Genomic DNA, 18,328 nt, shown 5'->3' on the forward strand with positions numbered 1-18,328 from the left:
TGATATTTTATAGTGTGTCTTTCTATGTTGTGATGTTACACTATTGTTTCAGAAAAAGGGTGAAGGTTTGGTACCATTAAAACATTTAAACCCGCTGCATTTGTTTGCACCTGTCCTAAGTCAGGAATCTGATGTTCAGTAGTTGTCGTTTGTTGATGTGGTTTATAAGTGTTTCTCGTTTCTCGTTTTTTATATAGATTAGACCGTTGGTTTTCTCGTTTGAATGGTTTTACACTAGTAATTTTTGGGGCCCTTTATAGCTAACTGTTCGGTGTGAGCCAAGGCTCCGTGTTGAAGACCGTACTGTGACCTATAATGGTTTACTTTTATAAATTTTGACTTGGATGGAGAGTTGTCTCATTGGCACTCATACCACATCTTCTTATATCTATGGGGTTTATTTTAATGACACAGCAAGTCAACAATACAGCTGAGAATCCTCAAAGAAACCATATCAACTGACTTACAGAATAGTGGACTTAACAACAAGATTCAAAATGTGCGCTTTGCAATGCAGATATATGCTCTTGATTGGATTTGCTGTAAGCGGGTTTTAATGCCAGAAACATTACCAGACATCACGCTTGCAGCATTTCTTTATTAACTAGGAAATAAACACATGCTACATGTGAAATGCACCACAGCACTTTTATTGATTGTGTTTTGTCCTGATATTTTTTGGATGGTCTTCAAATTCTTATACGGTTTTGAACTTTTTCCCATTGTGAAAATCACAACTGGTGAAGTACTAACGGAAAAATTTACGTTTTTTCTGAAGTCTTCATAATAAATGAAAACAGTATTTGGTTGAAAATTTTATATAGAAACTGATATATATTGTTTATGTCGTTGGAATTAATGACTCCTTCAATTATTTAGAATTCCCTGCTAGTGAAAAAACTATAAATTTTAAATAGTGATAACAAGGATTTGTATAGTAAGACACTATACTATACAAATCCTTGGTGAGAATAAAACTTTAGAACAACATACTGATAGCAAATTATTTTCTGTGCATGTTGATTAATATTAGTAATTTTTATTTCAATTGGTATCAAAGTTTAATGAAACTCAATGTACTAGCTGAAGTATTACACGTCGGGGGAAATGTCAACACACAGCGAAATTTCAATTTTAGACGTTACCAATTGTATATGAGGGTTGGTATGGGCTTCCTCAATTATTTATTTTTAATTCTTTTTGTCCATAATGTGATTTTCCTTTCTTTTATATTTATCACCATTCAAATCTCTATTCTTTTAAGTTTAAATCAATTTCAGGATATTTTTCTGTATTCTGTAAACCTCAACCAGACCCTCATATACTAGAAATTATTCTTGCAAAAAATTAATAATTTACCTGAATGGTCAAGTGATTCGATCGGAGAAGGCTTGTGAGTTGGGTAATCATCTATTCTACCGATTTTGCTTGGGGTAGGATTATATAGATGTGCCAGCTTCAATTGTGTCGATTTCTTTGACTTCGACATATTGAGATTACTGAAAACTATCGCAAAGGGATCAGGATTTCCAATTAGACTAGAGGAGGAAAATGTTTCCATAAGTCTTGAACTCGCAAAGGGTATGAATCAATAACGGTAAAAAGACGATACAAGTCGGTACCTAACGTTTAGTAGTGAGTCTGCTGCTGTGAAAATTGTTTAAAAGAAAAGTTTGTTTTTTTGCCTCAACGTAAGCTACGCCAATGAAATGTCCAGTTGAGTTATCAAAGCCTTGGGAACCACTGGATTTCATTAATTTTTATCCAGTGTTAATGGTTTTGGAGCTGTTGAACTATAGCTGCTTTGGTCCTTAGACTATCTGCAAATACAAAACAATGTCCCAAGGTTTGCTAGAGCTATGGTTCCACAGCTAATGGTCCTGTGGACTAGTCTTCTACTTCTACTTCTACTTTGTAGTGACCGCCTTCAACACGTTGAAGTTTATGTCACTTGTACTGCGCATTGCTTTGTGGAGACGTATATACAGTGAAAAATTTAACATTTTTTATAATTAAAAACAAAAATTGATAATAACATTTTTATATATATAGAATGTTAAAATAGTCAATACAAAACCGAAAATTACTGGAAACAGTTTTGTGTTCCTAAAATGGTTAAATATTTATTATTTTGAGGATTTCAGTTTGATGTAAGCAATGTTTTTTGTATTGTTTTTTTTACTGGAACATATTAATAAATAAATTATTTTTAAACATACTTTTCAAAGATCCAGGAAAACCATAAAGCTATTTGTTTTCAAGTTTGTTGAAATTCCTGTATATTTTAGTCAGTAAAGATCATAATGATAATGTCACTTTAAGGTTGATGATCACAATGATGCAAATACTTCATATTTCGAACCCTAAATATCATAAGTAGGCGGGAAATAACTTTAAGCAATATTCAACAACCTTCCCAGTTCCTTCCCTTTAACGCCAGATGGCAGCACGACATTGAAAATTATCAACTTCCGTATCGAATGACGCCAAACAGAAGAGACGGTAATGTTTGTTTGAGTCATTCTTGAAGTAATTTCAACATGTCATGTGAAACTTACATTTTCTTTAGCTTGTAAACAATCGATACAGAATGTCTTCCAAAAATACATCAAATCCACCTGTTCCGCCACTGGAATTAATAAATGATTCGCCGGATTCGAGTGATGGTGAAACGGAGAAACAGGACAGTCGGACAGACAATTTAGAAAATCCGAGTAACAGAGATATTTCCCCAGAGTCGGGAATCGATCTTGCCTCACGTGGAACAACAGGGATAACAGAAGATAGTGAAGAGACGATGATTTCAGAAGAAACAGATCGAACTATTATCCCTCCAAATGAGCTATTTAATTTTGATTTAACAAATCCAGATGATGTTATGAAAATGTTAGAAAATGTAAACTTATCAGATGAAGATACAGATGTACTGTTACAGGAAGCTTATAATGTTAATATGAAATTAAAAGAAATATTAAGGAGACAAGAACAAGCCGGTGGCAAGATGAACCAAGCAGATATTGCTAAACTAAAAGGTTCAAACACTGTAGTGGTGCCAGGACCTGGCAAAAAAGGTTCAAGTTCAAATTCACGGGCTGGTTCAGCTAAAAGATCTCAGTTTGCTAAAGCAGAACCACTGCCACCAATAAGTAATGGACCTACACCTAGTTCAAATATGAGAATTCCATCAGCTGTATATAGCGCAAAGCTTCATAGAGCACCTGCACCACCATCAGCCTCTCAAAGTCAGAAAAGACTTGCATTGTCATCACAAGATAAAAGAATGGGTTCCAGAAATCCATCAGCAGCAATGGTTAATATTAATTAATTTTTCTAAATCCACTTTGCAATTCATTTGTACGTGATTTTTTATGAAAAGATAAGTTATATAATTTTGAATAGATACATGTACATGTGTCACGGAATAGAAGTTCCTTCATAATATAAGTTCCAAATGGAAACAATATTCTGGAATATTATTTCCACTGGAATAAATATTATAGTAAATGTTCCTAACGGAATAAATGGTATAGAATATTTGTTCCAACAGGAACAGATATTATGACATTGTTTATAACAAAGTTTCCAGTGGAACTTCTGTTAGGCTCAACAAATATACATTGACACATGTCTGTTCAAAAAAGTGAAAGATGTCTACAATTACTAAAAATATATCTTTGACACATCCCCCATTTCCATTCTGTATTATATCTGACATCTACATGTATATATTGCAGATTGTTATAAAGCAATTCTTAGTGATTACTAATTATGAGGGTCACTTTATTTATAAGGACAATAATGATTTTCTGTATAAAAAAAAAATAAGTTGGTGTACATGTTGAGCTAATAACTATGGTATGGTATAATGTTTACAGATTCATGTAATTAAAACTATAGGTCAGCACATTCAGTGATGAAACTTACATTGTATGTCTATTTCATTAGTATTTTATTTTATTTTTTTATTGGGGCAATGGGTTGAACAAATGGCTGCCAAAACAACAAAAAAATCATTGAACAGAGCAAATTATCAGGATAAATTTTTGGGGGATTTGTATTTTGCCAAGCACTAAATGCATGATTTGCTTGTAACTTGAAATCCAGAAAAAAAGAAACAATGTACCATTGGAGCATGTATTGCTTTATTTTCATTGATACTAATTATTTGATTCTTTGTCTCACACAAAAATGTCTAAGCCAGGTCCACACAGGAATGTTAGTTTTCTAGTTCATATTTATTTGCACTGGTCTGTATATACATGTACATGTACATGTACATGTATATATATGATCACTACATAAAAGTCTTGTTTTGAGTGTAAAATTTATGAGGCCTTAGTTGTTATAAAGAGGTATTTTCTTAAGCAAATATGTACATGTACTGTTATTTACCTTTTACTTGCAACACTAAAAATAAGTCATAAAAAAGTATATTAATAATACATGTACATGTAAATACAAAAATTAATAATTATTATTTCCGATAACCAATAACCTTTATCAGTATCTATTGCGACATTTGCCAAATGTAAAATGGTGTACAATTAATTGTTAGAAAACATGAAAATTAAATTAAAATTTTTAGACAAATGAATATATCCATTCTCTCAATTTCATTTAAAAATGTGAAATAAGATTTTGTTTCTTAGGAGACTATAACTAGGAAAACTTATTTGAATGATCCCTTTTACTACTTGGATGTCGATATCATTTCAGGATTATTTGTTATAACATCTATGTCAGGTAGGCTTGGAATGCTTTAGCTTTTTGTCATATATATTTGAATGCAGTAATGTCACTAAGGTGGCATAGAATCAACCCGACTGATTTTGGTGTTCACACTGCTTAAACTGTTAAACATGATATTAAAAGTCTTGCATGGAAAGGAATTTCAAAATCATATTAATGCAAATTACATATTTTAACATGAATGGTTGTACTGGCACAGTATACAAGTATTTGTAACTATTCACTGCTTTCACTGTTTGTGGGTTTGCTGCACATAGAAATTGAAGAACCTTTAAAGTGTGAACGCATAAGTAGCATGATTTTTGCACACAAGTTACTGGTTCATGAGATTCATCATCATGGTCAGGGTTAGAATATATTTGTGTTTTTTATGTTTCTTTCTGACATGTCTGGTAAATGTTCTATGTGTCTATATACATTTGTAGCACAACATTATGATATTTTGGATCTGTGTATTACAACACAGAAATAGTTGCCGGTCAGTTCAAGTTATTTACATAAAGCAAGATTAGTATTATAGCAGACATTTTAACTAATTTCTAAATCAGTTTATTCATGACCCATAAGTAATAAGGTTAAATGCTTGACAAAGCTTTGTAAATTTAAATACACAATGTATGATTATGTAGACATTTAAATCTAATTAAATCTGACAATTATCTTGTACCCTTTTTTAATTAAGTGCAAAATATCAAAGTAAAGGAGTCAAGCTTCATTCTTAAATGTCATTTGAAACATTTTTTCTCACCACTTTAAAGTAAATAAATAAATTCCTAAACAGTTTTATACAATAAAAACAGGTAAAGTATCAATAAAACCAATATTAAAGTGATTTTATGGTATCATGTATTTAAATTTCTTCTTTTTTATTTAATTATTTGGAATAAACATTTATAGTAGGGTACATGTGGATATTAATACTTGGATTAGATTTAAATGATTTTTCATCTACACTTGATTTCCCACTGTACGGTAGTTCTACTTTCTATGGAAGATTATTACTATTGATCCAGGAGAATAAATTTGGATAAATGCCTAGTTTAAAAACACCATTTTGTTTAGACAGAGTACATGTATTGTAAATACTACTATGTATTGTGAATATTAAGATGTACTTGAAATTTAGCAGTTAAATCACATATAGAGTACAAGTATTTAAAGTGTGATGCATACATTGTACATGTACAAACACATGCACTACACTTAAAAATTAGTTGATAAAAACTTGATAACTTGAAATGATTTGTAGTCATTTATGTCTGTCAGTGCATAAATTTTTTAAATTTTGTTCTGTTATTGCCAAAAAATTGATATACAAATGTAGACTGCAATTTTATAGGAGATTGAAAGATTTCAGATGTTAAAAGTAAAAAAAAGTAATCAATAAGAAGTTTCCAGGAACTTAATTGAGCATCAGGTCCATCCTCAGTAGCAAAAATGTTTGCAATACAGCTTGACCCATTTCATTTATAAATAAATAAACATATTGTTGAAATTTCAAATGGATCAGGAAAGTACCTATAAAGTTATTATTTTTTTGTGTTGTCAGGTTGTTAGTCTTATTGATGAATGGTCCACAGCTTCTCTATTTCATTATACGTTCACATAACCATCATGAAGAGATTATGACTTCAGTTGGTTTTTTTAAGGTCAGATAAAAAGGTCAACATTAAAAAAATGTCAGTGTGATACAGACCAGAAACCTTTTGAAGTCTTCAGAACACTCCATCCCCCTTTTAATCTAGATCAGTGGAATACCAAAACTGGCAAAAGACAATGAAAGAATATGTAATAACGCAAAAATCATATAATAAATGTATAAAAGGTAAGAAAAATAAGTAAGCAAAACCATTTTAAATACTTCCATATGAAAGAATGCATGCTGCTTATACTGAAAACAAGCTAACAGTGCTTCATCTGCTGATAAATCTGTATCAAACCATGCTGGCCTATACTGTTTTATTAGTGACTGTACCTCAGAAAATATTTCAGTCATCTTGTTAACAATGTAAATAGTACAGGATGACTTCATCTTGTGCCAAACCCAGATTTTTTTTAATGCAAATAAGACAAGAGAAAAAATTTCAAACAAACTATATACCAGCAAATTGATATGTTCATCCCCAAAAAGACTAGGCAAAATGAATGAACAATAACTGTATATTTTAATTATAACTTTTTTTAGCTCACCTGGTCCAAAGGGACAAGTGAGCTTTTCTTGTCACTTGGCGCCCATCATCGTTGTCCGTTAACTTTTACAAAATTCTTCTCCTCTGAAACTAATCGACCAAATTTAACCAAACTTGGCCACAATCATTATTAGGGTATCAAATGTGTCTGATGACCCTGTCTGCCAACCAAGATGGCCGACATGGCAAAAAAAAAGAACATAGGGGTTAAATGCAAGTTTTGTCTGTTATTTTGAAAACCATTATAAATAGAGAAAATCTGACAGTGCAAAAATGTTCAGAATGTTGAGCTCTACCAATTGTTCATTGACGTCAAAACTGTCAGGCGACTTCTTATAGGAGTTATTGCCCTTAAATGACCATATTTTTTTTTTTCATTTTTGCCTTTTATCTTGAAAACTAAAATAGATAGAGAGAAACTTTAAGTTCAGAAATGATCAGCAAGACAAGATCTACAAATAAGTATGCATGGTCGAAATTGTCAGTCCATTCGTAATTAGAGTTATTGCCCTTTGATGATGATTTTTTTACCAATTTTTGCCTTTTTACCTTATATCTTAAAAATTATAATAGATGGATAGAAACTTAAATTAAAAAAAATGATCAGCAAGACAAGATATACATTTTTAAAAGACAATATGCAGGAATTTTCCGACAACTCCTTGATGGAGTTATTGCCTTTTAATGACAATATTTACCAATTTGTTTTTGTTTTGCCTTATATGATAAAAATTATAATAGATAAATAGAACTTTATATAACAAAAACGATCAGCAAGGCAATATCCACAAACAAGTCAAATTTTATTGATATTGTTAGTAGACTGTCAGTCTTCTTGGGAATGATTGCCCTTAAATGAGGATTTTTTTACCCACTTTTGTATTTTGAGCAAAAACTAAAGAAGATAGAGAGAAACTAAACAGAAAAAATGATCAGCAATACAAAATCAACAAAAAAAGAAATTTTTGTCATGAATTCTCTTCTTGTCTACAATGTTGGAGAGAGTCCATTGTTGATTATGCACATTGATCTAGGTGAGCGACGCAGGCTCTTCAGAGCCTCTAGTTTAATAAATATATGATGCCAAAATAGGACCAATCCTAACTGTGCTTGCTTTATAATGTTTCTGTATAAAGCTTGGTGTTCTAGTTATGATTTAAGGGTAGAGGGGCACAGTTTAACAAGTAGGGCATATTCCTGTGGTTTCTTGTCTGAAAACTTGATCATGTTTAAAGATAAAAAAGAAATAATGGAATAAATTAATGTATTGTTTCCTAGTAGATGTATTTTATTGGGATGTAAAAAGATTTTTTTTTTTCTGATAAATTTGAAAAAGTATTTGTTTTCTTTAAGAAAACCTAAATGCATGGGCAGGATTATAAGGGTAAGGGGGAACTGCTCTCCTCCTTGTTGGGTTAACTTAAAATAGCTTGGACACTGTTACAATGTATTACCTGTGATGAAATTTACATGACATCATGTATGTTTTTTTAAATATACAATGTACATGTAGTGGTTACTGGGCAATTCTTTAATGGATAGCCTAGGAAAATGTCAAATGTGTAAAAACATATAAATGAAAAGTTTTAAGTGTGAGAAACAAAACAGCATTAAGTAGTAATGATATATTTACCATCTATTAAACATTATCATGTAGTATGCTAAAATATTTTAATGAGAGGAAATTCAGTTTTATCCTTTTTTAAGTCCACTACTGCACTATTGTAATTTATGGAAAAAAATATTGTAACTTTTTTGAATGTTTCATTCACACTGGCATTTTTATACTGAATTAATATTTTGCTTTAAAAAACCAAAGAAAAGATATCTCTTATGCTTTATGCTTTATGTATTATGTCGACTAAGGGAGAAAAATGTATAGCACAGTCACATGCATATTATTAATTGTCAAATAGCTTAAATGCTCTTCATATCCCAACTCCTAAATATAAAAAAGAAGATGTGGTATGATTGCCAATGAGACAACTCTCCACAAGAGACCAAATGACACAGAAACCAACAACTTTAGGTCACCGTACGGCCTTCAACAATGAGCAAAGCCCATACCGCACAGTCAGCTATAAAAGGCCCCGAAATGACAATGTAAAACAATTCAAACGAGAAAACTAACGGCCTAATTTATGTACAAAAAATGAACGAATAACAAATATGTAACACATAAACAAACGACAACCACTGAATTACAGGCTCCTAACTTGGGACAGGCACATACATACAGAATGTGGCGGGGTTTAACATGTTAGCGGGATCCCAACCCTCCCCCTAACCTGGGACAGTGGTGTAACAATACAACATAAGAACGGAAGTAAGTAGCATATATTCTCAGTTTTTATGACGACCTTCAATATATATTGAAAACATTTATGTTTAACTACCATTAATCATATACAATTATATATATTCTTAATTGCCATGACAACACAATTTCAGAACTAGAATGTGTGTGTTGGGCATTTTCTTTACTGGAGTGACTACGCGTTTTAGTCCAAAAAACAGTTCAACCTAATTTAAATGAGGATTGCCAACAGTCATAGGGCTGCTAATGGTCCTCAAAAAATAGGGGCCTCTGTGGCCGATGGTCTAAATAGTTCATCAACTGAATCACTAGGCTGTAGGTAGGTTGTGAGTTTGAATTCTGCACATGAACAATGTTTAACTCCTATCTTAATTGACAAGAATTGTCAGTTTTCCTGTCAAAGATTGTGGGTCTTACAGGCTTCCTCTACTAAAAAAAAATGAAAATTAACCGCCAGGATATCGCCAACAATCTATCAGTCAATTAATACTAGAAAAATAAAGATATAATTTTTCAGTTTTAGGATGCAGACTTCAGCTTTTTGCTAGTACAAAGATTAACTGTATAACTGAAATATTTAAGTTTTTATTTTCATGATTTATAAAAAAAAATTGAATATTCATATTCTATTTTCAGCACCAATCGAGAAATAACAAGAAGGCTACCCCAATATCCACAGATGAACGTCCAGGTTGGAATGACCGTTTTATGTACTAGTATACCATAAGAACATTCCTCCTCCTGGATTCTAGTCCAGTTCCATACCTGAACAGAGCCTGTAGAATTAACGACTGAATTTATTTGCCATTCTTAACTTATGATAGTGCTGAACAGTTGTAGAATATTTACTTATTCTGGCTTAAAAACAGTATTAGTATCTTGCTATATTTAGTTAAAAAGATATGATTGCTTCTGGTTAATGTAAATCTTTCTAATATGAAATGGTGTGAGAAATGAAGATATTCTCAGAAACGGAATTGTCTGGAAGAAGTTAGTATTAATGGAGATAAAAAGACAACTTTTTAAGAAACCTTTGTGTTTAGTTTATTTTAATATACCGGTAGCTTGTCCAATAGCTGCAAAAAAACTTTATTTTAATAGTTTGTCCAACAGCTGCAAAATTTTTCATTGTTGAATATGAACCTTATGTTACAATAATCTTGAAAGATATCTTATAGTCTCTTGATAATGGGATAAAATAAAGTATGCCATAAAACTGATACACCAAAAACCTGCAGGATAAAATAAGACATGATATGTTTCTAAGCACATAAAAAGCAATGCACTTACTAGTTACTATTTCTTTACACATTCTTGCATTATTCAGATTTTATTTTGGTAAGAAGTTATTTTTTCACAAATATGATTTATTACATATATTAAACTGTTTGATATATTACATTTTTCTATTGAGAAAAGTTATAGTGCTGTAAAAAGATTTAAAAAAATTTTGTACTACTTCTTTCTTTTGTTGCAATATAATTGGTGCAATCCAGACCACCGGGAAAGATATACTATTAAGTAGTATATTTAATTTTTAAATATTACAAAAGACTCCAAAATTAGTTATATGAACAAAGGAGATGTGGGGTATGTATCAATGATACAGCAACCCAACACAGAAAAAACCAAAAGACAACCAGAGGTCAACATATGGTATTCAATAATAAACACTGTATTGTACATGAATGATATGATAAATATTAATGGGACAGCTGAACAGAGCTTGTTGATAACAATTACTGTAAATTCAGAAATTATTGCGAGGTTTTTATTAATGCGAATAATGCGACTCGGTGAGTATCGCAATAATAGGAACTCGCATTTTGATAACTAAACCATAGATCTGTATGTAGATTTTTCTAAAATCGCAATAATTAAACTCACATTCTTGTCCATTTTTTAAAAATCGCAATAATAAATGCACGCAATAATTTCTGAATTTACAGTAATGTTCTACAGGCTAGGTCAACATAAAACTATCTACCTAAATTAATTTATTCATGTAGTGAATTGATGAATCTAGTCTAGACTTTTACATTTTTCATATGTATTATTTGCTTAAGTTTGATGTTTTCACTTGTTAATACCATGTCATATGTGCAAATGAAACCCTACTCTTCATTATCATAAGTTATACACCAAACTAATTTACTGATCTTCGTTTTAAAGAAGGGGAGGGGAGCAATATTCTCTTCAATAATCAATAAAAATGAAATTCCTACAGACTATTTGTAAATATAGAAGTGGACTCTAATATACCAAAAAATTGTCAATCATAAAAAATATTGATATCAAGACACAAAATATGAACTTTCTGTAAGACCCTAATCCAACAATTAGTAGAATATTTAAAATCAACATTTTGATCAGACTGTCCATATCTTTTGTGAAAGTTTATACTGCAAAAAGTGGGAAAAATGCATGGCAATCTTATGTAAAATCAACTGCTTTATTTGGCCAGATGATAAAACCCCTAAGCCTCTCACAGATATATAATTTATTAAATAGATTGTTTAATGTTTTATTATGACAAATACAAAATGAGCTTCATGTAAAATATTTTGATGATGATGCCAGATTTATTCATGACTTGATTAAAAGATGTATTTATAATCAGTTTTCATTTATTTCTGCATAGGAAGAAAACATTGGCTGCATCCTCTGACCAATAAGTATTTTTTCTGAGAAAATGAACCTACTTCTTTACATTGTCATCTCTTAAATTGTTTTGATCAAAGAATGCAGTCACTGTACTGTATTGTAAGCAGATAGACATATTAAAGCATTAAAAAGGAAGTCTCACTAAAATCCTGAATACTGTTTAAAAGGAATTGAAATGCTTTGTTATTGTTGAATTATAAAAATGTATTGATTTACAATACAATTCATTGTGTTTTAATATATAAAAATTCGTAAGGGTTCCACGGAACCCAGTGTCTGGCCTACTTTTGGTGTTAATCGCAGGCTCAACAAAAATGAGGAAAAAAATTAATAAAAATATTCCTCTCTATACTATCTTTTGATTGTAAGTAGCTTCTGTCCAAGTTTGGTAAAATCCAGGATAATTTATGAATCTAATAAATGTTTTAAAAACTTAAACTGCAGAATGTATGTAATGTTGACTGGAAGAAAAACTAAGTCCATTTATAAGTAAAATACGGAAAAAATGGAACAAAATTTTATCAAAATTTCCTTCTAGATACTAGCTTTTGATCATAAACAAGCTTCTGTCCAAGTGTGGTACAAATCCAGGATAGTTTAAGAAAGTTGTTAAAATTTTAAAAACTTTAACCACAGAGTGAATGTAATGTTAACTGGCAGAAAACTAAGTCCATTTATAAGTAAAATACAGAAAAAATGGAATTTTTTTTTTACAAAATTTACTTCTGGATACTATCTTATGATCATAAACAAGCTTCTGTCCAAGTTTGGTACAAATCCAGGATTGTTTGAGAAAGTAATTAAAATTTCCAAAACTTTAACAACAGAGTGAATGTAATGTTAACTGGCAGAAAAACTAAGTCCATTTATAAGTAAAATACGGAAAAAATGGATTTTTTTTTTTTTCAAAATTTACTTCTGGATACCATCTTATGATCGTAAACAAGCTTCTTTCCAAGTTTGGTAGAAATCCGGGATAGTTTAAGAAAGTTATTAAAATTTCAAAAACTTTAACCACAGAGTGAATGTAATGTTTCCTGGCAGAAAAACTAAGTCCACTTATAAGTAAAATATGGAAAAAATGGATTTTTTTTTTTACCAAATTTACTTTTGAATATAATCTTATGATCATAAACAAGCTTCTGACCAAGTTTGGTAGAAATCTAGGATAGTTTAAGAAAGTTATTAAAATTTCAAAAACTTTAACCACAGAGTGAATATTTGTGGATGCCGCCGACGATGACGCCGACGGAATGTAGGATCGCTATGTCTCGCTTTTTCGACAAAAGTCGAAGGCTCGACAAAAATTAACTTTCGTGATTACTTTATGAAGGAGTATTATTTAATAAGAATTTAAATTTATTTTTGCTAACAAGTTGTGTATATATGGCCCAATTTCCCATCCCACAGCAACTTGAATTTCTAACAATTGCCTTTTTGACCTAAATTCTTACACCAGTCTTTTTTGGCATCTAAAAGGTTACACAAATTGAACAAAAAAACTGATTTGCACTCATTTTTAATTGTGTTTAAAAATGTGAGTGTTTTACTTCTGTGATATTTTTGCTAACATTTTGTATCAATTGATTTTACAGATATCATGTTATCATTTACAACACCAAATCCACAACATTGCATATATTGATTACACTGTGATATTTGTCAGAAAAATAAACTTTAATGATTTATTTGTTTTGAATTTCTTCCTGTTAAAATGGCCTTATGAAATTTCATAGTTTTACCTAAGCATTATAGTAAGTCTCTTGTTATAGTCCAAGAGGAAACATTAAGTAACTTAATTGAACTTTTTATCTTGAATGGTGGCATAAGAAGAGATTCACAACCTTCGTGTTTACACGCTAGTGATACAGTAAATAAATTAACTGAACCACCTAGGCTCCTTTATGAAGAAAAAGATGACAATATAAAAGTCATAAATATGTTTCATGAAAAAAAGACTTCATACTAAACAAGGGTTTATTGGGTCAAAAAAGCTTAATGTCTTAGATTTAACAGAATTTGCTTACTGACTACCTGTTGACCTTCAGATGTAAGCACCGCAGACCCCCATAGAAATTTTGCTTCCATTCCTCAGATTCCTAAAATGCATGAAGTTCCTATAGGAGCAAAGTTGCCCAAGTCATGTCATAATGTAGGTTGAGACAAACAATAGTAATGAAGGTTCTTTACTATCTATTGCAATAAAGTCCCAATGGAAGCAAAGTTTGAGACAAATTTTTCAGAGTGCGACCTCATGACGTAACAGGCAGCAGGAAGACCTGCAATGCAAGTTAACACACAAGAAACAGGTAGTACTGAAGGCCACAAATTTGTTGTAAGAAGAACCCTGTATTCCGATTGTCCAATCAATCCAAATTTCTGTATTCTTGGTAGGGAAGTGGTAAATACCAATTTTCCAGTCTTTGGTTGAACCCTAAAAGGTTTGAATTGACGATCCCCTGCACTTGTCCTGACAAGCTGCAATCAGTTTACGAAGAGATTACTTTCCTGTAAATTAATCACATGACACTAGCATGGTATGTTGTGGAAAAATAAAATGTCTACTCTTGTTTTTGCATTCCAATGATATATCAATTATTTTGACCTTGAGGTCAAAGGTTGAGATCATATGAAGGTCACGATAATATGCTACACAATATCACCTTCATGCTTGATATCATAAGTTCAGTCAAAGATAAAAGATTTTGGATTGGACAAGGTTGTATGAGAACCAGAAGAAGAAATACTAAACCATCTTGTCTCCCTTCATTGAAGGGTAGATAACTAACAGATCTATAATTTAATCACACTTAAGGATGTATTCTTCTGACGTTTCAGTCTCGTTGAAATCTCGTTCTGGAATTATTTCCAAAACATGTGCTAAAAGTGGAAAAAAGCAATGAATTTAATAAATATCATAATCAAACTTAACTCTGTGAAAAAATTGTGTATTTACAATAAGTAGTTTTTGAGTAATAAATTTTTCAAATTTTATTACCAATCAAGTCAGTCTTTTTAGCCACAATTTTGAGAAAATGGGTGAGGGGTACAAGAAATGATTTTACCAGAAACATGTACATCCCATATCACTTTTTCTTTTCAAATTTCTTAGATATGTATTTTTTCAATCATTTATAACATAGAAGTTGGAATAATATACATTTTGTTCTAAAAACAGAGAAAAATCACAAATTTACAAAATTGACAGCATTGTAAATTTGACACGAAAAAGCATCAAAATATGATAAAACTTTCTTATATTAACACCTACCTATAGTTTTTTTAAGTTAAATTTATTCAGATTGGTCCACTTCATCTTTATTGAAAGTATGAAAAAAAGTTTAATAAAAATGGGAAAATCATCAAAATTGGGTACTTTCAAAGGGCCGTAGCAAAAAAAGAAGTGCACCACCATATGATTTTTTCTTCAGCAATTAATTTTTTACAGTCATATAAACCCAAAAATCAGGTTAAGAAAAAAAGTTTAATTCTAGAAATTTTTGGATCCTCAGAGGTGTACATCCTTAACTTATCTAGATAGCTGTAAAGAAGTTATAATTTTGAGAACAACTGTATAAAAAGGTGTGATTGATGGTTAAGGACAAATATAATGGACAAATTTACAAAATAAAGATTGCTACACCATAGTGAAATGTCCCCTGCAGTAGTAGAAACGAGGAATTAAATTCAATGTGTCATTGTGGTATGATGATAGTTAAAATATAGAAAGTCACATAACTCCTATAAAAATGGTCAAATCAAATTGCCAGTATATTACAGTCAACAAAACATGATGGTATCAAAACCTACAAAATAAGAAGTGTCATTGTGGTACAAAGTAAAAAAAAATGTCAAAGTCCCATAACTCCTTTAAAATGGTCAAATCTAAAAGACTAATATGATGGTAAACAAGTAGCTGTCAAATTTGTTGGATGTGTACTGATTGACTGACTGATACTTTAGTCCGCAAGAACATGATTTATTTAGTGATCTAGCTTTCAGTAACTGAGAGTACTTGAGTCTGTTTTTTTTTTTTTTTTTAAATTTGTTGGGGTTTTTTTTGTGCTTTGTTCTGATCTATTGGGTTAATTCATTTGCAACTGATTTCTACAGTTCCTTCTTATGTTGTGCTGTTACACCACTGTCCCAGGTTAGGACACACAAACAAGTTTAATCCCACCATTCTTTATTGCTTGTCCCAAGTCCGGAGCCTGTAATTCATTGGTAATTAGTTCATGTCTGTCACATTTGTTTTTCCTAAATTGTATTGTTATAAAATATGCCAATAGTTTTCATGTTTCATGAATTGTTTCACATTTTTCATGTCAGGCCGACTATATATGGGTTTTTCTCATTGTTGAAGGCTGTACAGTGACCTATAATTGCTTATATCCACTTAATTTGAACTCTGTTAGATAGTTGTCTCATTGGCAATAATACAAAATCTCTTCATTTCTATAATGAAAGCTTTCTGTCCAATAAATCAGAGGATTTGTGTTCACAAAGTATCATTGTGGTACAACAGTTAAAAAAAATTAGTCCAAAACCATAAAATCCTGTAAAAATATTCAGTTCAGAAGGACAGTATAATATGGTCAACAACATTTGATGGTAAACTATCCTGCCAAGTATAACAGCTTTCAGTCAAATGTTCTACAAGGAGTTGTTTTCAGTTACAATACTAAAAAAAGATAGCCAAAGTTCTATAACTCCCACAAAAAAATATCATATCAAAATGACAGTGTTATATGGTCAACTACACATGATGATAAACTACCTTATCAAGTTTAAGAGCTCACTCTAAATCGATCTAAGGGAAGTTATTTTCACATGGGGTTACAATACTGAAAAAAAAGGTCAAAGTCCCACAGCTTCCGTAAAAATTGTTGAATCAAAAAGGTGGTATAAAGTGGTAAACTATATATGATGGCAAACTATAGTACTAAGTGTGAGAGATTTCTGTCAAATGGTCTCCAAAGAGTTGCATTCACAAGATGTTTTTGTCACAATACTCCAAAATATGGTCAAAGTCCCATAACTCCTGTAAACATTTTCAAATTTAACTAGGAATACAGCACGGTCAAGAAAATAAGACAAAAAATAATCCTTCTAATTCTATTAAGTTTGAGAGATTCTGTCAAATGGTCTGAGTATTGATGTGTTTTAGACAGACGGACAGATGAGTGGAGACCATTACCATATCCCCCACAGTGCATTTCAATAACCCAAAGTTTTCATAAACACAGATCAACTTGCACGTCTTGTTATTTCCCAGATTATTCCTCCTATTTGGCCTGTAAATATGGACAATTGCCTATTTAGCCATGTTCCAAGCACTAAAAAATAAGTCTTAAATTGTGTGAGAATTTAATAAAGACTATAAAAAGTTTTGAAATCATAAAGAGATAAAAAAATAAAGACAACCACTGACCAGATTCTTTACTTTGGGCAGGCACATAAACCATACCATAACCAATGTCATGTTGCTGAATTTAAATGCATCCATATTTAACTTAAATTTTCCATGGAAAACAATTGTTGCTGGCTGAAATCTTTTCATTGAATGGCACATCTTGATTGGACATTGCTGTCAATATTTTTGCTGCAGAAAATGTGTTTAGGCATTTAAAGTGAAACTAAAGTAAAAGCCTGTATTCATCTTTACATGTCTTTAGTGTTTTTAGATTCTGGAATTCATCACACTGACTTTAAATATTCAGACCATGTCTATTCCAATGAAGCCAAATTAAAAATGTTATGGACATATTGTGACAACATGCTGGGTCTAATTGGCCCAAACAACTAATTGTGATATTAACTTCGCATGATTCTCATATTAGTCCTGTGTTTGCATTAGCTTTCACTACAGAAATACAGCTGTATTAGGGATAACCAAGAGTTTTCCTTTAACATTTGAATGCTATGATCAAAATATAAATCATCTTTGGAATAAGTATAAAAGTATAAAATGTAAAATCACACTTTATTATTATGACTAAGATAATGTAATGTCACAAATTGTCTTTCTACAGATATAAATAATAGATTTGGTTGGTTATTGTCAGTAAATCCATCTAGCCAATCACGGTCTCCAAGGATAGGTACTGGAGCAACTCCCTCACATCTGAAATAGATTACAAAATAAAATGGTCAAAGCTAATCATCTGTAAAGCCATCAAACAATCAAGTCCTAAGTCACTACCTCACATCTGAAATAAACAACCAAAATCAAATGGTCACAGGTAATAATTGGTATAGCCTTTAGACCAATCACGGTCTAGAGGGTTAGATACTGAAGCCACTCTCACATCTGTAATGGATAAAATAAAATTGGCAAAGCTACTAGTTAAGTTATCTAACCAACCACAGTCTCACGGGCGGCAACATACAGTCTACCAAAGTTGAGATG

At 31.3% G+C, this 18,328-nt stretch overlaps 2 protein-coding genes across 8 annotated transcripts in view; one reads left to right on the forward strand and one right to left on the reverse strand.

The window, feature by feature from the left end:
• The window catches only part of LOC127733259 (nucleoside diphosphate-linked moiety X motif 17-like), a 39,270-nt gene extending 25,663 nt beyond the window's left edge, over positions 1–13,607 (forward strand). Inside the window, exons 1-3 of one of the 4 annotated variants that reach the window (XM_052242606.1) lie at positions 2,321–3,310; positions 4,717–4,743; positions 9,892–13,607. In XM_052242606.1, coding sequence (XP_052098566.1) covers positions 2,591–3,310; positions 4,717–4,731 — 735 coding nt within the window. In that variant the 5' untranslated portion in view covers positions 2,321–2,590 and the 3' untranslated portion in view covers positions 4,732–4,743; positions 9,892–13,607. Of the gene's footprint in view, positions 1–2,320; positions 3,311–4,716; positions 4,744–9,891 lie in introns of those variants that run through there. The other 3 variants (XM_052242602.1, XM_052242605.1, XM_052242601.1) reach the window with 3 other exon arrangements.
• A 4,278-nt stretch (positions 13,608–17,885) lies between these two features.
• LOC127733250 (F-box/WD repeat-containing protein 2-like) overlaps positions 17,886–18,328 on the reverse strand; it is a 32,214-nt gene continuing 31,771 nt past the window's right edge. For all 4 annotated transcript variants that reach the window (XM_052242577.1, XM_052242578.1, XM_052242581.1 and 1 more), the window contains exon 5: positions 17,886–18,043. In XM_052242577.1, coding sequence (XP_052098537.1) covers positions 17,896–18,043 — 148 coding nt within the window. In that variant the 3' untranslated portion in view covers positions 17,886–17,895. The remainder of the gene's footprint in view (positions 18,044–18,328) is intronic.

The sequence above is a fragment of the Mytilus californianus genome, unplaced genomic scaffold, assembly GCF_021869535.1.
Source record: "Mytilus californianus isolate M0D057914Y unplaced genomic scaffold, xbMytCali1.0.p SCAF_3, whole genome shotgun sequence".
NCBI classification, from domain to species: domain Eukaryota; kingdom Metazoa; phylum Mollusca; class Bivalvia; order Mytilida; family Mytilidae; genus Mytilus; species Mytilus californianus.